At 40.7% G+C, this 25,299-nt stretch overlaps 1 protein-coding gene across 1 annotated transcript; it reads right to left on the bottom strand.

Moving 5' to 3' along the window:
* Positions 1-21,907: 21,907 nt before the first annotated feature.
* Positions 21,908-24,343, bottom strand: LOC149844653 (uncharacterized). The gene is made up of 2 exons (XM_089997293.1): positions 23,571-24,343; positions 21,908-23,309 (listed from the first exon to the last, which is right to left on the bottom strand). Exons 1-2 carry the CDS (start codon positions 23,619-23,621, stop codon positions 22,329-22,331), a joined length of 1,032 nt encoding a protein of 343 aa, XP_089853419.1. The 5' UTR covers positions 23,622-24,343; the 3' UTR covers positions 21,908-22,328.
* Positions 24,344-25,299: the final 956 nt, after the last annotated feature.

Below are 25,299 nucleotides of genomic sequence, written 5' to 3'. Positions count from 1 at the left end.
CAAGGATGGGTATAATTTAACCATCTTTCTTTTCCTAGTGCACTGTTAGAGCCAGCGGGTTCAGTATGAACCAGGCATACCTTAATTTGACTAGTGAGATTTTGCTGAACATTTAGTTCAATGCAGACCGTATGGTAATTTGACTAGTGAGATTTTGCTGAACATTCAGATCCAAACCAGCCATCAATGTAGACCGTATGGTACACCCGAGGAATTCTGACACTGATACGTACGATGACTCGGTACGAGTAGGTGACGTGTCGAAGATGCGATTTTTTATTATTTAACTGATGAAATATATATATATATATTTGAAAGAGATAAACTGGGTCCAGTTTATTAGATAACGCAAATAAAGCTGTACAAAATTACAAAGGAGAAACCCAATCTGGGTTCATATGGGACCAGTGCCTTTCTTCCAAAGAAGTGGCTGAAATGGCAAGAGTTAGAGCCATGAGATTGAACTCTTTAGAAACATAGTTTACCACACACCTCTCAAAACTCAGAAGGCATCGTATTAAAAAATCTAATTGTTCATGACATGGGCCCCTGCCTTCCATTTTTCTATTAATAAGACACACCAAGTCTTTGCAGGAAGCCTCTATGATGACCCTTGCTGACATGGGTATGTGAGTCAGAATTTTAAGCCAACATCTATACTCCCTATCAGTAACTGCTACTTGATTAGATACCCATCCTGCTTTAACGAATCAGACATACGAATCTCTAATCGCATATTCCACCTTCCAGAAATTCCTGTATAAACTGGACACATTGATCTTTAGCCATTGGTAGGGAGGAGGCAGGCAATGACCTGCAAATCCCCATCGACATGTAACAGGATTATTAGCATCCTTACGTATCCTTAAACATGTGCTCTTGCTGACAAGAAACAGAACTTGAGAATCTGCTTGAGGTTGTGAAACTTTTGCCTTCAAAAATAATCTGATCGCAGATTTTTCAGATTTGCCAGATATTGATTTGAAAAAATACTAACCATGCTTGCTGAAGAGATTTACCACAAAAGTAGCATAGACTCCATGGCTGTAGAGCTTGCGACAAACTACCAAAGGGATGCCCATGTTTTCTGAGCACCCTAAATGTGATGAACAAATGAGTAACTGTTTCTTCTGCTGCCCCACATAACCAGCAACGGGTTGCCACTCGAAAACCAAGATTCTTAAGCGGGTCCTGGCTTAACAGTCGTCCTTCAACTACAAAAAATAAGATAAATGCTGCGTGGGGAAAGTGTTGTTTACACCATATGAGCTTTGCCAAAGGAAACACAGGTCGTCTTTGCTGCCATGCACCACTAGTGGAAAAAGAATTAGCCGGTCCCGTAATCCCTTTTATCCTGATTAAGAGACGCTGGATTAAGGGTGATCCCTTCATCCGCTAAAACTTGAAAATTGTTAACAGGTACATCTCTACCAATGTCCTGCTCTATATTCATTATATCAGCCACTGTAACGGGAGCCAAGAACCAGCATAAAGATCCGAAAATGGGCATATGCAGATGATAAATGAGAGGATCAGAACCCGTCCAAGGGTCTTTACCCAGAATGAAAACTGATTGCCCCTTCCCACTTCTCATTTAAGGCCTCCCTGAATGAATTGTAATCCGTTAATTATGCTCTTCCAACCATGAGATTTTGGGGGTCCAAACTGTAGTAGCCTGTAAGTACTTCGGCTACACTAGCTGAACCCAAGGATTTGCATGTTGTTGAATCAAATTCTATCCCATACCTGATAGACATGCTGCAATTGTTGGTGTTCATGTAAAACCATAACCCAAATGTAAAAACAAAATATACATACCGGTAGATGCCAAGGATGAGACGAGCGTTGATGCAGGTGCACGGCGTTCTCCTCAGCCTATCGATATCCACGATGAGATTAAGCAGTCAAGTCGAGGACCCTAAACCCAATGAAAAAAAGAAAACACCTTGGTTGCTCTCATCAAGCCACCATGCCTCAAATTATAGTAGGAGGAAAGTGTGTGTGTGTGTGGGGGGGGTTAATGTCATGTATGTGAACCCTTCCCATTGAATGTGAACCTAACACTTTTCTCACTGATTCCCCACTAATGCCTCACTAAAGCCTTCATAACTGTCAAACCGGGTCACACTTAGGGTTAAACACGATCAGAAATGTCCAACATAACCTACCACCAAAAGGAACGGATGATGTGCTCCATTTGGGATATCACAGAGCTAGGAAGAGAAAAGCATGCCATCCAAAGAAACTAACATAAATTTTATGAGCACATTCTTTCCACATGGATATAACCCGGCAACTCCAGCTCTCAAATTGTTTGAGAAACTTGATTATCAACTGTTCACCGATGGATTTTTTCACTTTCCCTTTAAATAATGGAAGACCAAGATATCTCATAGGCAACTTTCCCATTTGCCACCCACTTAAGTCAGAAATAACTTGTGTTTTGGAGAGGGACAAATTAAAGGAATAAAGACCGATTTGCCAGGACTGACTACCAACCCAAATTTACCTTCAAACTCACGAATGATAGCTATAAAATTCTGAATGAATTGCTTTTTATCTTTCAATAAGAATAGGGAATCATCCGCAAACAGAGAATGACTCCAACTAAAAAATTTCACTGTAATTGGGAAAATGAGATTTTCATTTTCTGCCTTCTTAAGCCTTCTGCTCAACCACTCTCTATGACTATGAAGAATAAAAATGGCGACAAGGGATCACCTTGGCTGATGCCTCTACTACTGCTGAAATTTGGCCCTGGAACGCCATTTATCACTACATCAAACTTAGGCATAGATATGGAGATTTGCTATGGCCCATGGAATCAACAAGTTCATGGGCCAATAAAATACTCTTGAAAATTTTATATTTTATTACAAAAAGATATAATTAGATTCATTCATGAGTAGGAATGGAAATGGACCGGGGCGGGGGCGGGGGACAGGGTCTCCACCCCCGCCCCGTCTCAAGATTAGAACCTCCATCCCCACACGGGGATGGATTTTAACCTCCACCCCCGCTTTCATCCCCGTTAATTTCATGTCCTCCATCCCCAGTTCAAACGGGGGTGAGGCGGGGTGGGGCCTGTTTCCCGTAGTCTATTGCCATCCTTTAGAAGGACTGGGGATGGGGCGGAGCGGGAAGTGTAAGTCCATCCCCGAACAGGGATGGATTTTAACCTTCGTCCCCGCCTCCATCCCCGTTTCATACCCTTCATCCCTGGTCCAAACGGGGCGGGGCGGGGCTTCGCTTTCCCCCGGTCCACTGCCATCCCTATTCATGAGCGGTCTGCTCATGTAGCCTTTCCTAGATTATCCAACAAAATATAATTAAAATTAATTTATTATTATTAAAAATATAAAATAATATTCACACATTTTCTAATGCCATTAGGATGTCCACGTGTCGTGTTCCCACCCTAAATGTCGTGTCCATGTGACTGGATGGCTCATAGTTTAAAGCCAATGAAAGGGGATGCCAAGGACCTGGTACGGGAGGAACACCTACACCGAGCCACAAGATCTTGCAGGACCAAATTTAGATGCATAGTCAGGTTAGTTTTAGGGTTTTCCATATATAACTGAAACCTGAAAAAGTCCAAAATCCTACATATCAGAAATTTACTAGGCTAAATTCATAAGTACTTAGTGTGGAAAGCTAATTAGATCTAGATCTTTTAAGTGCTTCCCTTATCTAATCCAGATTCATAGTGAAACCGGTATATGTCATACCTGTTTGGGTGGATATCCAGACCCGAGCCAGATCTAAACAACTTACATCCTTTTGCTATGGCCCAAAATATTGTTTTTGACACAGAACCATGAGTGAGATTCTACCGGGTCTATAGGGTCCATTCATATCCATCTTTATTACTTTGTGTTTTTTTATAATTATTTAATTGGATATTAGTTTTTGAATCTTGTTTTAGACATTAGTTGGTATTGGATGTACCTCAAATACTTATTAAGATTAAGGTTTTATTTGGGTTTGCTATATATATTCATTATAGAGAGACAAAAAGAGATTGATGATGAATTATTAATAAAATTCAATTATTTTTCATCAAATTTTTGCTTTTGTTTTAGTTAGGGTATCGATTTTGCAGGGTTAAGGAGTGATCCTCATGTTCATTGCATGAAAATTGGTATTAGAATTTCAGTTGCTCTTCTTAATGGTCTCCCTATTGCGAAGTTTGACGGTGGACCTTATTGGAGCAAGGGATGGTTAATCTCGATTCATTCTGTTGGATGATTCGAGGAAACAATCCCGTTAGATTTAGAAATTAATCAACAAATGCATAGCTCAGGTAGCAATATCGCACGAGAGTCCTTGTTTTATGGCTACCCAATTGATGTTCCAGATCAACAGCAACTGAGGTCACCGGTGAACCAATTCTCTAGCAAGGCCGCAGGATGTTTCCATGCAGCAATCGAGGGTAGCCGCTAATCAATATGAAGATCCACTCTATTTCTCGATGAAGGAGCAACACATAAAAAGCTTTCATTGAGTTGTAGACACGATCACCACTGCCAACATCAGTCAGATATGAGTTTCTAACCGAGGTGGACCTGCTGGTGAAGCAAATAAGGTGGGATCGAATTCGTTTGAAAGAAACCCTAAAGATGACACTTGAATACATAGTTGTAGTTGTCCAAGCTGTTCATCTGCATAACCAGGTGCTTGAGCTAGCACACGGCATCACCAGCAACCACCCTCCGGTCATGGCCGTCGACCTAAGACAGCCCCGGCTGCTTGGAAACCCATTCGGGATGACCGGTGATGGGTTAAACCCCACCGTCGACGGACCCCATTCTATTTGCCTCAATCTGACAGCCGGAATATTCATCGTCGGTGTGAATCAGAGCGGCTACCACCCACCATCCAGAAAGGATTAGCTTGGTGGTCAGCCACCGGACGGGGCTCCTCCCCCACCGCATTCACAATCGCCGGGAGTGGGGCTGTTGCACCCTAACATGGGTGGGAGTTACCCACTTGACGGAGTATCGAGTGGGAGGCTCGCAACTGATGAAGCAGGCAATCGAACTGGCTCGACTTCTCATATTCAATCTGGGTTGGTTTAGGGACCCCTGGCTTGGTTCATGTGGGTTTAGGTCTGGTTCTGGCCCAAAACTGCACCTTTGGGCTAGTTTCGAGTTCCCAAGTCTGATTCCTTCGGGTCTGAGACCCTGTTTTGGCTCAAAATAACCCTCATGAAACCGGGTTTGGTTTGGATCTGTATCTACATATCATGCTCAAACCCAAAATTTTTGTTCTCACACTATAGATCTACACCAAACTTGGCTTTAATTAGACCCAGTCGACAGAGCTCCAGCTTGGTGTTGAACCAGGTCAAGATCAGAGCCATAATCTTTTTAGACTAGGATATGGATCAAACCAGACCTATTATCTCTCATACCATGATTCAGGCTTAGTCACATCCCATTTCCGGTCCGATGACTCATAGTTTACTTGATTTGGTCATGCTCTTACCGGATCTTAGCTGAAACCATTATCCAAAGCACCTATACTCCAACTCAAATTAATAGTGATCCATACATGGGCCCAATCAAAACCCAACCTAATCTACACCTAGCCCAAACCATTTCAACACCACACAACCCACCTAGGCCTACCCAGCATAACCCCAGCTCTCTTATTAGACCTTCTCAAACCCAGGGTCCCCAAATGCAATCAAATCCACAATATATTCATGGGATTCAATTCAAAGATCATGCACATCCCAAAGAGACCACTTGCAATCAGAGCACCTGCCAGTTTAGCAATGTTGGGATCGAGAGGCCATGCGTGTCAAAGTAGAGCTTTCAGAATTTTAGGGCCTATTGATTGCACAAATATTTTATGATTGGGCCTATGTGGTACTGTTCTTTAAGTATCATTATGTTTCGGTGCAAGCAGGGTTCCATTGGTAGCGACACAACTTAAGGACCAAGTATGGAGTTTGTCCCTCCTAACCAAGCTTGGAAATCCTTAAAACATTGTATCCAAGATAACCTACTTATTCCTAAAACTATTATCCAAACCCAAATAATTGAAACCGATTTAGAATTCAATCAAGATAAACATTCAATAGAACCTATCCGAAACATTGACTGTGAACACCCAAGATGGGCAGAATGAAGAATCTCCAAAAGGAAGAAGATGCCTAGTCCACTTCTCTTTCTTTTGTCTTTGTTTTGAAATTTCTTTAAAAAATATGAACTTTAACTCATCTCAATTTTGAAAAGTGATGGGATCATCCACTTACGAGCAAGGGTTGTTCCTCTTCTACTCATGAGGGATAACTCTAGCAAGACTTGGGCTTCAATAGGATTTGGATCTTTTTTAGGTGTTGTGTATCTCAAACTTTGAGTACTTGGGTGAGCCCCTGGTGGTGTTAGGTACACCGTCGTCGCTCAAAAATGAAAAACAAAAAAAGTACAAGCAATTAGATATCTAGAGTTAGAAAATATCAAGCAAAATCTTAGAGATTGGAGAGGTAAAGAGAAGCCTAAAGGGTCCAAAGATCCCAAAGTGCCATCGTGCAACACCTATGCGCATTTCCTATGTGCTTTGATCATTTTTCTTTTTTAGAAGCAAGTGGGGATATGACTTGATGTTTTCATCTAAGTTGGTTTTAATTGACTAGGTTTAACAAGGTCTCCATTAGGTATGACTTAAAAAAAGGGGGTTCTTATCAAGGTCATCACTGGTTTCATCAAAAGACTACTACTCGAGAAATCTTCGTTGTTAATAGATTTCATGCCACCACTAAAACCCCCTTTTTTGGAAAAATCACCGCAATGGACAGCGGTGCAGAACAAAAGAGATAGAGCCATGAAAGGCCTCTGGAACAAGGTTCGAAACTCCAGGGGCAGGCGAGGTGATTGGTGGTTTTAAGAGGAGCATCTGCATGACTTGCGGACTGCCTGTGGTTATGAACAACCCAAACCTCACAATTTGTAGTCAAAGCTGAATGCACAAGCGTCTCCCACCCTCTCACCACCATGGCTCAGGACAGTTATGTCAACATACACGGGAATACGAGTCTCATGTGCTTGTATACACAGACGTGGGATTCAGTGAATCATCGGGGGGAACATACACCACCCTATAAATAGGAGAGATCCTTAATGAAGACTACCGTGAGGATCAGTGCAATATTCGTGTGTGATCTCTTTTTGAGTTCAAGGGTCTTGCTCACCTCTTAACATTTTGGCCTAGGCTCATTGAAAGCATCGATTAGTTGAGGAGAACACCGACCACCCGCATCCACTGAAGTACTATTTAGATCATCCAAGTCCGCATCGATCCAGTGGCTCTTCCGCAATCCATTTTAAACTAACAAGGGCCCATCTCGTATTTCCATGGTTATTCTTGGAAATGGAAAGGTGTAGTTAATTAGTAGCATTTGATTCAAGCAGGAAGCAAATAGCATATTGGTGATGGTCACAAAGAGTTATTTTGGTATGAACCTTTGGGATGATTTCGGTCCCCTTATTCGACTTGATGGTGCTACTTGGAACACACAGACTTTGAAAAGCATTCATCGTATCATAATTGCGGAGATGGTCCATCCTTCTAGGGGGGATATTTGTTGTTTATCAGCGTCATCTCTACAGGATCTTGATGCTTTAGGTGCTTCGCATATTGCCCCACGTATTAGTGGAGTCATTGATATAGAAGCTCTGCTTCGGATGTGTGGACTTGGCAGAGCAGTCATGGTTTTTCTGCCAACTTTCTGTGGGAAGCCAATTGGTGGACGATTCCACCCTTTCCTTTACGTAAGCTCATTTGGTTCCCGCAGCAATTGCATCAAGCAGCGGTTACTCTAAGGATGGTAGTGGGTAGGAGATAATTTATGCAAAATCGCTTGCAACGTTTGAGTTTTCATCTGGCTTGTAGATGTATTTTGTATGGAAAGGAAAGCAAGTCGATTCATCATCTATTCATTCCCTGAAAAGTAATTCTCTCTCTATGGAAATGTGTTGTCCTCTATTTTGGTCGTTGAAAAATCCCTACAGACAGTCTCTCGACCGCTTTATTATGGTGGGGAATCCACAAATTTAAAGATAAATGTCTTCAGTGTTCTTGTTTAGTATCCTTTCAAGTTGTTAGGAAGATTTGGGAAAATCATGTCGCATCATTTTCAGTTCTCAGCAATTTCACAGTTCTTCAGTGATTTGCACGGTGCTTAATGAGGTCCACAGTCATGTTCTTCACATTTGGTGCAGGAACCCAACATCAAGTTTTTCAGGATTGGTTGTATGCCTCATGGTGGGTTCCTCACTCGGTGGGGTGGCTTAAGGTCAATATTTATTCTCTGTGTCTGAATGGTTGGAGGGTTGGTTTCACTATCCGGGATTCCACTGGCGAAAATTTGTTCATGGGGATCTTGGTTTTACCAACTTCATGAACTCGCCTATTTAATATTTGGCTAGGGTTATCATCATAGTGACAAATATCGCGAAAATCTCGCGAGAAAATGCCTGAAAATTTAAAACGACAATTTCTCGTGAGATTTTCAAAATATCACAAGATTTATGAAAAAACATAAATACCATGATTTAAAATGTGATATTTACGTTTTAAACTCCTATTTATAGTGAAAAAACCATGTGTTTTTATTTTTAAATAATTTTTATTAATATTTTCTTATAAAAAATATTTTTTTGTATTTTTTAGTTTTTTTTTTTATTGCCAAGATTTTGCCAAAAAAAACACGAGATTTATGAAAAAATTTCAAATTCTCGCGAGTTTTTGAAAAACGAGATTTTGCCATTTTTAACGTTTGTCACTATGGGGGTTATGCCCGAAATCTATCGGGTTTCGGGATGCACTGGGTATCCCAAACCCAACTCGTTTGGGGTTGAGGACCCAACCAGAAGTCCAGCAGCAGACTCCCCATCCAGCTCAACACCACTCACTACTGCTCCTTTGTCCTTGGATTCTTCTTATAGATGATCTGGGTCGGACCCAGTCATATCTGTGACTTGATTCCAACACTCAGATATGACCCAGAAAGGGGATCATTTTGCAGGTTTTGATGGAACTCAGATCAGCCTAGATGGATCTCAACATGGACCTTGTTCAAGAATCACATTTCTTTTGGTTCCTTGTTCTTTTTTCCCTTTCCTGCCTAAAAGCATTCTTTTGTTACTCCGTTGTTGAAGGGGTTTGGCATTGCTAGCCTAAGATCCAACCAGGGTATGAGCTTCCGTTCATGGATCTTATCTGGATCCAAATCTAGTGTACGAAATTAGAAGTGGGGGTTCAGATCATCAGTGTGGCCCACACTCTTTTCCACCACCATTCTCTTGGGCAGTGGGGCCCATGACCAGGATGGGTCGATAATTAGGCATTGCGTGTGTGGGACCCGCTGCTGCAGCGCAATTGGGGAATTTGGAGTTTTTGTTGGTCCTCTTCTCCCTGACCCAGATACAGGCTGGATCATGCTAGATCTTAATCCAAATCCAAAATAATACTTGAATCCAAAATCTGGATCTGCATCAAATCCGATGAGATGGTCTTAAATCTGGATCCAAAATAATACTTGAATCCAAAATCTGGATCTGCATCAAATCCGATGAGATGGTCTTAAATCTGGATCCAAAATGTATGTGGCAATCGTAGATCCAGTGGAAGAAGATTAAAATCAAGCCTTTTACATATAAATGATGCAAACTATACCATTGGGTAGTAATACAACTATACCATTGGGTTTTGAACCTGCACCGTCCCAACACAAGGTAACGTGCACTAGCTGCTCCTACCAGACAAGCGGAGCCCCCGTTGGTGAGAAGAAAACACTGTTATGGTTGCGGCCATGGCTCAGTTTCGGCGTCTGCAGTATAAAAGCCGACCCACTTAGCTAGGTGTTCAAAGTCGTTTGTGGGCAATATTTGACAATCTCAATCTCAACGCATGAACATGAGAAGAAAATATTCACTATATATAGGCTTCACTCTAGAGTATTGTATTCTCTAGTTATTTTTTTTAAAGAAAGGTAATTACTGTATTCTCTAATTAAAACTTAGGTGTCACCGGGTGGGGTTTAGTTCGGTAGACTTGGACCAAATTTTCGGGTATAGTATTGGGTCCGAACCCTGGTATAATCGGGTCTACTATAAGAGAAACCATACCTGGACCCGATAAGAACTAGATGAACTAGACCCGGACTATACCCCGTAAAATAATATTTTTTATCATTTTTACATTGAAAATTTGCGAGTCATAATCGGAACTCGGGTCAGGCTCAGGTCTGGCATAAAATTTCACAAACTATACCCGGAATCATGTATTAATCGGACCTTCCGGTCCAGACCGGGATCTTAATCGGGTCTTCATATTTGTCACCATACCCGGATCCTAGCTATAGGGTTTGGTCTGAGTAAACCCGACCTGTTGACACCCCTAGTTTCAACACAAAACCTTACTTTATAAATCATGAAATTTAAACGCATTGTGGACAGTTGAAATTTGAAGCCCTTAAAAATTCAATATATATATATATATATATATATATATATATATATATATATATATATATATATATATATATATATATGATCTGACGATTTAAACTCTTTTTTACTAAACAAACCATATAATCTATTCATAGAGCTTAATTCATGAAAAAATACAAAAATATGAAGAAATGTTCTGTTTTGATTGAAAGGTACGGTAAAGTCGAGGGTAGCCATTATTATCTTATACCTGTTTAGTTTCAAGTGCTGTATATGTTTGACTGGATGTATTACCTACACGTTCTAAGCACACTCAGGTGTCTTACCTACACGTTCTACAAGTTAAATTATGTTAGTTCTAAATTTGGTGTCTCATAATTGTGGCAAAATGATGTATGTGAATGCCAATTGTACAGTGACATTTGTCTTCTAGAATCGATAATTAACACTCCTTTCCTGTTCTGGGTGCCTATCTATCGTTAGGGGTGTCAATGGGTCTGACCTTTGCCAGAAATTTGTTGGTCCAAACCTAGATCTGATTAAGAGTGCTGGTACCAGATCAGAACCCGGGTCCTAATGGATCTTTCATAAGAAAAACCATACCCTGGTCTGGGTAAGGATTATCTAGACCAAACCTGGTCCATACTCGTTTAGATAATAATACTTTATATATTTTTTACATTTAAAATTTGTGGATCTTAATTGGATCTCAAGTCAGACCTGGGTTCAATATAAAATTTCATAAACCATTCTCGGGCGGTATGCTTTTCAGATCTCATGGCTCCAATCTGAATAATTAATCAAACACATTGATTTGTTACTCTAATCGACCCGATATATACAGGTGGGGCCAAGTCATACCCAAGCTGTTGAGACCCCTACCTATCTCGTGTACTTGACCTGATGTCCATCCACTACGGCTCTTTGTCCTGAATCTAACTCATAAATCAGTGGGTTGGGCATAGGGGTGTCAACCGGTCGGGTTTGGTTTGGACCCAGGTGGAACCAGACCTGACCCCGGTATTCGGTTTTGGTATCGGGTCTGAACTTGGGTCTAATCAGACCACTATAAGAGAAACCATACCCGGATCCAATAAGAACTACATGAACCATACCCGGTAAAACCATATTTTTTATTATTTTTATATTGAAAATTTGCTGGTCTTAATGGGAACTTAGGTCAGGCCCGGGTCTGGTATAAAATTTCACAAACTATACCCGGATCCATGTATTAATTGGACCTTCATGTCTGGACCCGGATCTTCTTATTTATTACCATACCCAGACCCAAACACGACCCATTGACACCCCTAGTTGGGCCTAGCCATTATCTCTGACAAGGGTTGCAAAAGGATGGGATATATCCTATTCGAGTCTGAAATGTTTTTTTCGTTATGGATCCTTTACGTAAAATCCAAATGTGTATATAAATCTTTTCAATCGGATTACTTTCTGATTCGGATCAGTATTTTAAGTTGGATCTGGAGTTGACCCGAATCAAAATATGACCCCATTGCACTTTTTACATGTAAATAGCTTGTTTTATTTTTTATTTTTTTTTCAGGATCTAGTATTACACAATGTATTCCAGATTCAATCTAACCATTATCGATCTGATTTGGATCTGGATTCAAATTTGAATCTACTGTTTGAATTTTGGATTTAGTTTTGAATCTGTAAAGATCCAGCCCTAATCAGAGCCGTTTTAACCCCTATCTCCAACTTGGGTTCCTACCTTCATATATGACAATAAAAGGGCACTATGTTTTGCTTCCGGTGAGACTCCTGTCAGACTGAGATTGGTTCAGATATCCCACCCTGAGCCATCACATCCCCACGTGGCCCGTCAGCAGATGTGGGACCCACTACTGCAATGCACTTTAACTGGGACCAGGACCACACAGACCTGTGGGCCCATGCGTACAGAGTGGAGAGATTCCGTCGCTCTTCACGCGCAAATCTAGGGATCACACGTGTCCCTGAGGAGGCCCACCAGATGATCGGGCCGATCATTAACTCTCATCTGTCCTGCCATAGCCACATGACCGTCGATTCAATCTTTGATCCCGACGGTCTTGGCCGTGCCAAGTGTCCTGATCATGGCCCTCCGTCGCCAGCCTTCAAGCCCCCACGTTCAACGGACGGCCCTCGGTCTGCCAGCTTTCAAGTGCCACGTTCGATGGACCCCAATTAGCTAGGGGTTGTCAATGGGTCGGGTTTGTTTCTCTTACCCGAATGTTTGGGTTTCAACATAAAAAAAATGCTGATGAGAACTTGATCAAAGTAATGCGTGGGTTGGGTTCGGGTCATAATTTTGGTCAGATATTCAATTTGACTCGATTTAACTCAAGTGTTTTATATGTATTTTTAGTGAGAATTACAAGCTGCTTAAATTATATGAGATTGAATTTAAAATTTTATTTTCTTGACCCGAAAAAACTTGACCCCTAACTGAAATCCAACAATTAATTATTTGGGTTGGCTTCGGTACACGCTGATGGGTTAGATATCAGACCCATTGACATCTCAAATGTTAAGTAGGACATGAGGTGATCCAGTTGGGCCTGATATGAAGGTTACATTCGGGTTCCAAGTAACCTGTCCCTGAAAACACCATACCTCCTAAACAAAAACTCCCGTACTCTTCCTCTTCCCTACCGATATCAACGAATCGGATTTTATCTGGTATCCGACTGAATTTTATTCCATTTAATTGCATTTGGTAAGTCAAACCCATTGGATGCGAATATGGTTTTGAATTTTTACTTCTTGATCCGACAAATATCCAAATTTGACAGATATCTGAAATCATTTACATGTAAAAAAGCAGATCTGGTATGATATTTTCACCTTCCAATATCCGATGGGTCAAATATGGTATTGGCCACATTCTATCTGAATCTCAACCGTTTACTTCCCTAGTCTTCCCCCATATTCTTCCTTGCATACTCTTCTCCTTCCCTACCCTAAGGGTACAGGTTGGATAAAAGACTGACTCGAATCCGTTTTATCTGATTCGGTAGACCCAACCCGAATTAATTCACATAGAGATGTGGGTCATAGGACCTGAAGTAGGTTTCTGAAATTCGATCCCTGTATAAGCCGCATATGATATGAATCTAGTTAATTAGCTGCCTGACATATTGATTTAAACCCCACTAAGGTACATAATGATTGGATCCAAGGAAGTTTACTCTTGGAAGTGATTGAATATATAGTTCTTTTACACTTCTAATACTTTGTGAGAAACTATATCACAAGGACGCGACTAAAGGGGACACGGGGCATGCTGTTTTTATGCAATTTTCTAATAAGGATAGTATATAAGGGGAAACTACACAAATGCAAGTTGCAGTATTTTTATTTTTTTTGGAAGGCAAGCTGGGGTTAGGCAGACTCCTACCAGTTATACAACTATACCATTGGGTTTTGAACAAGCAACTTCCCAACACAAGTATTCTTGTGACACAAATGAATAGTTTTTTTTAGTTACACGGAGAAACCCAAAGCCTGGTAGCAGGTAGATCATAGATCGAACCCCCAAAGGGGAAAGCTCAGTGGCTAGGACCCTTGCCCCGAAGGCCTATGGTGGGCTTGAGCTTGTGCAGGGATATGATAGCCAATGTCAATCCTCACTACACCAACACCCCTTGAACTGGGGCACATAAATGAGAAGCTTGCTTCCAAATAATTAATGTAAAGATTTATTTGTTTCAACATGAAATTATACCTTTTAAATATTTAAAATGATTTTTTCATGACAAGAGAATTATAATTTCTTAATAAAAAATTATGGTTTTATTGCATAACTTAATATATATGAAGGGTATATGGCACTGTACTTGAACAAGCTGTCATATACAACGCATTAACTAGCATATCTGATTTATATGGATAAGGTGGGACATCCAATGACACCCACCAGAACAATTCAAACTTGGAAATGAAGTCCTTGATTGTAAGGAATAATGAAAGCATGTGGGGGGTTGTACTGTTCATGTGAATCTAATTTCCTGTTGCAGGTTTGAATAGTGGGGAGCCTTTGATGTGCACCAGTAAGAAGCACGCCTAAAGCTGGTACAGTGAACTACGGCCACCCTTCATCATCTTCTGGACGCAACTTTGTGCCTTGGAATTCCTCCATCACTGTGCTAAATAATGTAGCAGTAAAAGGGGGGTAAAGAGCAGTTACTGCAGGTCACCTTGTGTGGGACGTTGCAAGTTCGAACCCCAAATGGTATGGTTGCATAACTGGTAGGGGTCTGCCTAACCCCAGCTTTCTCTGTCGAAAAAAAAAAGAAAAAAAGGGGTATGGATAGGGATGGCAATGGGCCAGGGCAGGGGACAAAGCCTCCACCCTGCCCGCCCCGTCTTAAAACCCAAACCTTCATCCCTGCACGAGGATGTATTTTAACCTTCACCCCCGCCTTTCACCCACCTCGCCCCGTACCGATCCTCGTCCCGCGTCACCCCACACCAATCCTTTTAATGGATGACAATAGACCAAGGAGAAACGGGCCCCCACCCTACCTCGCTCCTGTTTGGACCAGGAATGGAGGACATGAAACGAGGGTGGAGGCGGGGACGAAGGTTAAAATCCATCCCCGTCCGGGGGTGGAGGCGGGGATGGACGTGCACTTTTCCCCGTCCCCGCCTCATCCCCACCCCGACCACTTTTCCCCGCAATATCCTGCCCCGCCCCGCCTCATCCCCGTTTGAACCGGGGATGGAGGACATGAAACGGGGATGAAGGCAGGGGTGGAGGATAAAATCCATCCCCGCCAGGGAGGTGGGGCGGGGGATAAAATTTTGAGGCGGGGCGGGGGTAGAGACCTTGTCCCCCGCCCCACTGCCATCCCTACTAGAAGAAATAATTCCTCTATGTCAAATTTTCCATGTCCAAGTAGTTTGCCAAAATACTAACTATGAGTAGTATATTTATGTGGGTATACCTTTTGGTGTGCAAAATTTGAACACCGACGGATACACATAAGGCATTGTAGTGTTCATGGTTTAACAAGCTGTAAGATTAACTTTTTAAGTACAAAAAGGTTAATGATCTATATTAACCTAATATCTTTATGGATAAAAAAACACCCCAATTGTTGAAGGGTTTAAGCCCAACATATAAATTAGCACATACCAAACATATATGCCAAAGGATAGTTTTCACTTTTGATGATTATCTCTCTCTCTCTCTAGACAGAGAGATGCTGGTGTATAGAATTAGAAGAAAATGGGTAAGCTCTAACTGTAGCTTGTGACAAAACTGGGATTTTCCACTTCTAACTTTCTCCCCTTTTTAATCTATTTTTTTTTCTATTTCCAGTTGTACTATTTTTCATGAATGGAGAACCTAGACCAAGGATGCTTGGCCATAAGAATTATTTTAATAGAGCAAGGTGAGCTCCGCTTGTCTGGTAGGAGCAACTGGTGTACATCACCTTGTTTTCCAACGTTGTAGGTTCAAAACCCAATGGTAAGGTATGGTTGTATAACTGGTAAGGGTATGTTTAACCCCAGCTTGCCTTTTTTTAAATTTTTTTTTTTTACTTTAATAGATTAAGGCAAAAAAGGAGAGTTAACTCCACCTCTACCTATGGATGACAGTGGACCGAGGAGGCGGGGACAAGGTCTCCATCCCCACCCATCTCAACATTTTGCCCTCCATTCCTACACGTTTTGATTTTAACCTTCATCCCCGGTTCATTCTCTGTTTCATGTCCTCCATCTCCGATGTAAGTGGGGCAGAGCCCCGTTTCTTTGGTCATTTTGCTGCTGCTGCCATTCACCATTAGAGGAAAGAAATGAAAACTTGCGCGGCTTGTTAATTAGAGGAAAGAGAGAGGAGAGATTCGAGAAAGAATTTTATGTTAGAGTTATATATCTCTCTCTCTATATATATATATATAAGGGTATAATAATAATTTTTTTAATGAAAATCGAGGTTAGGGGCAGGGCGGAAGCAAGAGTAAGTCCATCCCTACCTTTATCCCGTACGGGTTTTGATTTTAACCTTCATCCCTATTTCATTCCCAGTTTCATGTCCTTCATCTCCGGTCCAAACGAGGCTAGGCTGAGTGGAGCACCTCAATCCCATAACCTATAAGCCTTAAAAGCTAATAAAGTGGATTCAAACTTCGATAGCGTGGCATTACTTTATCAGGCTTAATTTATCTGTTCTTGCTTGAATGTGGACTCATTAGACCTAGTAATATGCGACAAAGATTCCAATGGACACATACTTGAAAGAGTTGGTATACAAGACGAACAAATTGAATATAAAGTGTTAAACATCGGCTCGATTTTGTGGTGAGTTGGGAAGAGCTCAAGCTGAGTGAGCTGAGTCCGAACTGGTTTGTTTTAACAAAAAATTACATTGTTTCAAAGTTGGAAGTAATAAGATATGAACTCTACAATTATTGGGCCAATTCCATGCTAACTCGTTTACAAAAAAACAAAAGTACATTGTTTTAAAACTAGAAACAATAAGATTCCAACTTTATACCTATTGCTTACAAGTAGGGATGGAAATGGACGGGGCGGGGCTGGGGTACAAGGTCTCAACCCCCGCCCTGTCTCAAAATCCGAACCTCCATCCCTTGTTCAAATGGGGGCTAGGTGGGACGGGGGCCCATTTTCCCTTAGTCTATTGTCATCCCTTATAAGAATTGGGAATGGGGCGGAGCAGGGCAAGGCAGGAATTGGGACGGGAACGGGGCAGGGCAGGAGGAAGTGTAAGTCTATTTCTGCACAAGGATGAATTTTAACCTTCATCCCTGCCTCCATCCCCGTTTCATGCCCTTCATCCCCAATCCAAATGGATTGAGGCGGGGCGGGCCCCATTTTCCGTTCCACTACCATCCCTACTTACAAACAAAACACTTCAGCCATTTATTTTATATTATAGTTTGTATTTTTTTTAAAGAGATTTTATATTACAGTATGTAATATAAAATATATCTAGAATATATTTATTTTTAGTTAACAAGGTTATAAGAATTTTGAGCAAGCTGAAAACCTGTTTCATGAATTTGACCCAGCTCTTTAAGAATTAAACGTGAAGCTAATTTCCAGCTCTACATAAGAGAGAGAGAGAGAGAGAGAGAGAGAGAGAGAGAGAGAGAGATATTCTTTGATATAGGAAGCTTCACAATTATGGGTGTCATGAGGAAGAGTCGTTTTTTTGAATCAGGAAACTTCACAATGGGTATCATGGTTTGAACTGTAGAGCACATTGTGGGCTTCATTAAAACCCTAGACTTGACCATTGTGCTAGCACAGCGTTGGCGGTTGCCGTCAATCAATGGTGAAACTCTTGCGTGACATTTCAAGTGGAATGTGTGGAAATATGAATTGAAGAAGCCAAGTTTTATCTCAAGGTGAACAGAAGCTGCCACTGTGCAACTTGAGTAAGTTATTGACTTTGAAACCCTGCCAAGACGACTTCTCATATTCTACACGGCAACATGTACCATCTCTATCGACGAGAGGGTATGTGACAAAAGCCACAGGACAATCATTAAAGATCAAATTCTTTACTGCCCCCACAATTTTAGAAAACAAAAATTTTACTCTGTTTATCTCGTTTACTTTTTCCACAAGTCTTTCCAATATTATATATGTTGGTTTAATTGACTTGAAACATTTGTTAGCTCAACATCCAAAACTCTCTCTCTCTCTCGACCTGGTGCTTGGTCTCATGATTTTACTAAACAAAAAAAATGGAGATTATGGTTGTTTTCAGCCTGGTGGGTGATCTGGACCGAAAGAAACGATATCTTTTTCAAGAACATCAAATTCGATTTTGAAAGGCTACGTCAACAGATTATGTCTGAGGTGTATTTGGCTCTTAAATTACATAGTAGAGACGGGGGAGGGTTTGGATCTACTTGAAATCTGACTGTCTTACTCTTATGTTTCTCTCTCATCCAATATTGCTCTTAAATTACATAGTAGAGACGGGGGGTTGGATCTACTTGAAATCTGAACTGTGCACAGTCACCATGGCTGTCTTACTCTTATGTTTCTCTCTCATCCAATATTCTCTTCGATGTATTTTGGTAACATGGTATGATGAATGCTCCCTCTCTCTCTCTCATCATGGTCCTGCTCACAAGGGGTGGACGCAATTATTCGAGGCTTCGTCAGCATCCCACGTTCGAATCCAGAGGTGGGGCACCTGTGGCTCTGGTACCGTTGAAACTGTGGTAGTAGACAGGGCGGGACTACTATAAGGGTTTTACATCAGGTGATATGTTAAAACACAAAAATTTTGTGTTTTGAAAACACCACCCTCCATGGCCTTGATCTTTGTGTAAGCATGACATCAGCACTTTCGTGGGTCCCACTATTTGTACAGGCAATAATGAAGGCCGTAGATGGTGGCTATTCTAAAACACAAACATTTTGTGTTTTGCCATATCACCTGATCTGACCTCTTTTTTCATCGGCAAGCACTGGGAAGAAGCCAATAAATGCAAATTCCTTCCAAAATCCTAATTAAAAAAGTGTTTTTTATACCTAAATATTCCAAAGTTTTACCACTTCCTTGATCATGTTCAGACGAAGGAAGAGGTAAATATTCGTGGTAACTCTTCTCATTTGATTACTGCAGCTAGCGCCTTACGTATAAAGGCTAGTTTGATATATATCTATATCTACTCCAATATTTATTGTTTCATTATATGTGCAATTATACAGTATTTGGAAATATAACCTTATCAAGTCCTTGGTGTGTGATTGGACAGCAATCATTCATGCAGTTGCAGGAATGAAGAATTGAATCCTCCCTGTAGTGACAGGGCTCACATTGCCAAATAGATAGAGATCACCTTTTTTTTTTTGTTACTAATTGTATGATGAGGAGGAAGGGGGCCCACCGACCACGAGGTAGTAAACCCGGGTTGCAGCCTACCAACAAAGAGATAGACACTCTCGGGTATAAATCTAGTGGGAAAAAATAGATAGATCATTTAAGGTATAGAATGTAATTTTATTATGATCATTGACCTCTTAGGGCATGTTTGATACGCCAAAAAATTTCATTGGAGAACTTCTCCACAGAGAAGAATTCGGTCCCACATGGATTCGACTCTCTCTTAGTTTTGAAGATAATAAATCCAAAATGCGCCTATTGAGCGGAAGTATTTTTGATGGGTTTGATAGCGTGCCAGGCTAAGCCCCAAAGGGAGTTGGCTTAGTGGGTTGGGGGTCTTGTTCACAAGACGGGCAGTCAAGGTTCGATTCTCATGGTGTCTATCCTCTGCGCAAGCCGATGATTAGCATAGGCCCACCCTTCAGCATGATGACCGTAGGTATGGCAGGCTGAGCCTAGCTATGAGAACAGATCTTCGGGTCAGGTGCGGTTTTTTTAAGTTACAAATAAAAAAAAGGATAAGTACCCACCGCTAAATAGGAACAAGATATCCCTAGAGATATATTTTCAGCACCATCAAACTCCGCCTTAATGTTGCTATTGTTGCAGACGATATATTGTTATTGTTGATGACTTTTGTTCTAAAATGAATCATGTCAATGCTTCAGTCAAAAGAGGTGAAAGTTCCTTTCTTTGTTCCTTTCTTTATTCTTTTCATGTTATGAACTGATGTATGCTTTCAATGGGAGAGTAAGCACTAAAAATGGATTATGAAGCTTTGAAGTTGCAGTTTTCTCTTGGAAAATGGTGATGAATGCTATGAAATGCAAAACATCTAGCTACTCGATAACGTTTACCAAATTTGCCGCACGGAGAACATCGATTTTGCCCTCATCCAAGATATCATCATTAGATAACAAAGACGATAATGATATGATGTGATTCATTATCTAAGTTATACTGCTACAGATCAATGTTTCAATGTGCATATACATTTGTTACCAACACTGTTCAGATCTGAAGACAAATCGAGATGTAAGGAGGCTGGATTACATAAATGACTCGACTTAATGTAATTCATCATCCAACCTGACAAGTCTAAATTCACTTGAACTACAGAATATTTTAACTTTTGGCTACACTTTGGCTTAAGAAATTGCTTAAATGGATGCTTAGATTAATCCGTTCATCCAGAAATGTAGTATAAGTTGGGAAATTTCATTATGAAGCACAGCTAATTTTCCATCTTATCCAATTTTAAATAGACAAGTGAGTGCATTCAATCGCCATATAACTATTCATTCATAACTACTAACTACAAAAAGAGCAAACATCAGAGGAGTGAAGATGGGAAAGACTTGGTTTTAGTTGCTTCCCTTATTAGAATAGAACTATTTCATGCAACATATTAAGGTTTACTAAGACTAAAACTATGACCAATCAGAAAGAGTGCAGAACATATCTAACGATTTGAAATGCGGAGTTGTTAGCTTATACGCTCTATCATGCAGTATTAAGAAGAAAATTAAATAAAAACTCTGGTAAAATAATGGCCTTCAATGATTATGAATGAAGTAAGATGGACTTTCTTTATCTGGACATCAGGGTAAGTTCTCAAAACTCTATGCAACTGAGCTATAATTCATCATCTTAGACTAGTTACATTGAAAAAAATGATTGTAATTTGATGTTTAATCTTAGTTTAATAATTCAAACATTGGCCTTCTCCTTGACGACACATAAGAGATCAAGGAGTTCATAGGTCTAGGTGGTCTAATATATGTGAAGACAGTTCGTTTAAAAAATATGTGCTGAAGAACTACGTACTTTTAAATTTACATTCATTCATCCAAAGCTCCCTTGTTAAAGCTGTTTTAAAGAGTTGCATGGCAGCTTTAAGACTACCAATCAAAAGATATTTCAGTGAAAGCTATCTTGTTATTTGACTGTAGATATAAATAAAAACACCATAATCATGCATATGAAAGCAACTCCACATCAATATGAAACCATGACAAAGTGCAGTATGCATGAAAGAACTGTTTGCTAAAATCTCAAACAGAATCATATTGACAATAAAAACCATCACCCTCTTTCCAGATTCTGATCAATAATGAAAAACAGATATTATCATGCAACACATACTAATATTAGTGGTAGCATGAGTACAGTAGTAACAACAGAGCAGCCGCATTAATGATTTAAGTTGATCCAAGCGCATCCATTGATTTTGTCAACAAAAGCTGCTTTTGATGGAACAGTAATGATCAATCACTGTTACAAGGAACAATCTTTCATGCATGAAAACTGAATCACAGAAAGCAAAAAGGGAAAAGGAAAAGCAAAACATTCATATATATAAACTAATTATTAAAAAAAGAAAGAAAGCCCAAATTCATTCATTCCCTTCTTGACCTGAAAAAACATGTTATTCCAAGCTTCTCCTGATACATCAGTAAGACCGACTTGTAGCTGAGACCAAAGACTCGCCTTACTCTACCAACCTCAAGAAAACCACAATACCATTGTCCCGATACAAATTTAAAAGGAATATGTCAGGCACAAATTTTATGTACACAGTAACATAGTCGACTGAGATTAAAGGAAAAGATTGATCAGGAATTAGCCAAACCACAAACCAGTCTTCTACATTTTATATTCTTGCAACACTCAAAACTCACCAGCAGAAAAGGATCCGAGGTTCCTCTCAGTGCAAAACTTTAACAATTTGCATCCGACATGAGCACTCCGATCCATACTTCACCTGTCTTTCTTCTTTACCTTTCTTTTGACAGTGATACTGAATTCACATATCACATAGAAACAGAAACATCAACACAAAACCTCTATCCTGCCTTAACCCGAAAAAAAAAAAAAAAAGACAAAAAAAGGGGAGAGAGAAGAAAGCCACACTAAAAGGTCCATCGGTTGTAAATATTCTTATGTAGTCTTCTATTTTCTTCTGTTTTTGGTTTTATTTCTAGTCCCTACATCAAAGAAGCAATAGTTGACCCATAATTTGTGACATCAGGCCATGACCCAACGTTTGCATTCCAATAGACAGAAGAAGCTTCATTATTGTTTGTCCCAAACATGGTCTGATAATTTGAAACCTGCCAATCTAACTGACCCATCCGTTTGCTGTCCTCTTCAATCTTCACAACCAAATTCTTTACATCCTCTTCAGCCACTCTTGGTTGAGTACCACTGTTTCCCAATTCCTCCAAAGGTAGGAAAAAATTCGGTTGTTGGACTTGTCTCCATGGAGCCTCTGATAGCATGCCGTTGGAGATATTACCATTCAGGCTATCAAGAGAGTGATCCAGATGAGGAAATGTGGTTGGGAATAGAGAAGATGCTCCAGCTATTGGGATTGTTTTGTTAAACCCATTCTGATCATGCAGGAAATTGTACTCAAGTGTATTCCCCTTTGATGGGAAGGCTACCCCAGAAGAGAGTACAGTGTTTAGAGATGACACAAGGGAGTTATTGAGATGGAGATCAGGATTAAAAAAAACTGAGCTTTGGACGGGGCTTCTGGTGATTGTAGTGGTGGCGGCTGTTGTTGCTGCAGTAGTGGCAGTAGCTACAGATGAGAGTGGTGCTGCAGGAGGTATGATTGGTTGGGAAGAAGGTGCTGCAGTTGATGATACTGTTGTGCCTTTCAGGTGAGAAGAAGGGCCATTTTGGTCATGGTTTGTGGGTCTCTTGACCCTCTTGTTCTTCCTGCAACCACCACCCACTGGGACATTCCTCAGGGTGCCCCCTCTAGTCCAGTAACGCTTGCAAGTCTTGCAAAAGTGCCTGGGTTGGGAGAGGCTGTAGTTGTTGTAGTAGCAGAACTTGGTGTTAGAAGAATCGCATCTGGGGCACTTGAGGGCTGCATCATTTGGGTTTTTTATACCTGCCTGCTCCATAGCCCTAGAAGAAGAAGAGGATGGTGATGCCATCAAGCCCCTCTCCTGGATCTGAATCGAAACGAAAAGAGAAAAGAGAAAAGAAGTGGGGTAAAAAATAAAATTCGAGCAGACAAGTAACTCAAGGAGAAAACAGTAAAGAGGACATGAAAGAAAAGGAAACAAGAGAGCATATATTCGCTTACAATGACTAGAAAACAACAAGGAATCGATGTGAAATTATTGATGGAGAGAGAGAGAGAGAGAGAGAGAGAGAGAGAGAGAGAGAGAGAGAGAGAGAATTAATTAGAAAAGGAGATGAATGAGACGTACCTGTGGCCATTCAGAGGCCTCCATGCAATGTTGGGAGGACGTTAGCACCATTTTTTTTCTTTATCTGTTTTTTTTTTTGGTTTCTCCTCCTTGTGATCGTCTGCTGCTTGTGTGCGAGGAAGGAAGAAGGGACGAGAGAAGGATATGATAGAAGACGCAGAGAGAAGGGGGAGGAGGGTTCTAATGAGTATATGAGGAGAAGACGTCTTCTAAAAGGAATCGTTGAACATTGGGAAGGCGACAAGGGGAGTGGTGCGGTGTGGGACTAAGACGTTGCTTCTTCCAGATGGCTATCAGGAAAACAATGTGTTTGTTTTTCGTGTGGGGACGATGACTGCTGCGGTTGTACATGGAATGACCATGCGACGGGTCCCTCTACCTCATCAACAAATTACCCATGTCTTGCATGTATGCATGAGAGAGAGAGAGAGAGAGAGAGAAGCCTACACTTTAGTCCAAAGATGAGTGGGTCTTCAATACCTGCTGGCTGAGAGAGAGAGAGAGGCAAACTACCAGAGAGAGATAGAGGAACTGTTGTTTTAAGTCAAGGATAATAGTTACTGGTTGAGAGAGAGAGAGGCTGTTCTTTTAGGTCGAGGATAGTGGGTTCTAATAGTTACTACTTAATAGAGAGAGAGAGAGAGAGAGAGACGCTGTTCTTTTAGGTCGAGGATAGTGGGTTCTAATAGTTACTGGCTTAGAGAGAGGAACTGCTCTTTTAGGTTGACGATATTGGGTTTTTAAGAGTTAGTGGTTGTGTGTGTGTGTGTGTGAGAGAGAGAGAGAGAGAGAGTTCCATTCTTTTTGTTTTTATAGTTACAACTTACAAGGACAGTGGAAGAAGGAATCCCAAGAGAACAAAACCCGAGAGGAAGAGAACAAATCCTACATCGGTCTTAGTAAAATAAACTTTGGCTTGGCACCTATACATCCTTCACGTTTGTTTGAAAAAGGAAACCCATTAAAAAGAAAAGAATTGTGGGACTGAGGAAGGAAGAAGGCAGACGAGGCTTATGCCTCCATGTGGGCAGCTCAGCAATGAGCTCTAAAGCAAGCAAGATGTTGTAGGGCACAATTTGATTTTGTAGTCTCCGAGGGATCCCTCCCTCCAATCCCCACAAGCAAAATGTGTTACTAGGAAGGAAGGTAATCCTTATTTCTTAAATTAATAACATAATTTCATGTAATATCTTTTTATAACAGAAAAATGGAATATTTGTGTGTATAAATGTGCATGCCGTATAACTCGGTATACAAAATTGCCACATGAACAAGTCCATAGAATTTATGTATTTATTAGCTTCCTTGAAAAGGTATGTAGGTGCATTTTTGTTTGAAAACGAAAGAACGACTATCCATCGAGTGGTGGACAGAAGTCTTACATGTGGGTCCCACATTCCACCACTTAGTGTATGTAGGCCGGTGGAAGAGATTCCCATTTCATAAGGCCCAACGCCTGCTATGCCTAGGGATGCCAATGGGTCGGGTTTGGCCCAGACCCGACGGGTACCATACCCTATAGGGTCAGGGTTTAGTGATAAACAATAAGGTTCAATTAGAATCTGAGTCAGACCCGAATATAAAGCCGGATATGGTTTGTGAAATTTCATACCAAACTCAGGTCCGACCCAAGTTCTGAGTATGATCCTCAAATTTTCAATGTAAAAAAGATAAAAAAATATATTATTTTACCAGGTATGGTCAGAATCTGGTTCATGGAATTTTTATA

This window comes from Nuphar pumila, chromosome 2 (genome assembly GCF_984573655.1).
Source record: "Nuphar pumila chromosome 2, dmNupPumi1.hap1.1, whole genome shotgun sequence".
Classification (NCBI taxonomy): domain Eukaryota; kingdom Viridiplantae; phylum Streptophyta; class Magnoliopsida; order Nymphaeales; family Nymphaeaceae; genus Nuphar; species Nuphar pumila.
The sequence above is the reverse complement of the archived record's forward strand: the minus strand, read 5'-3'. Positions and strand labels throughout refer to the sequence as shown.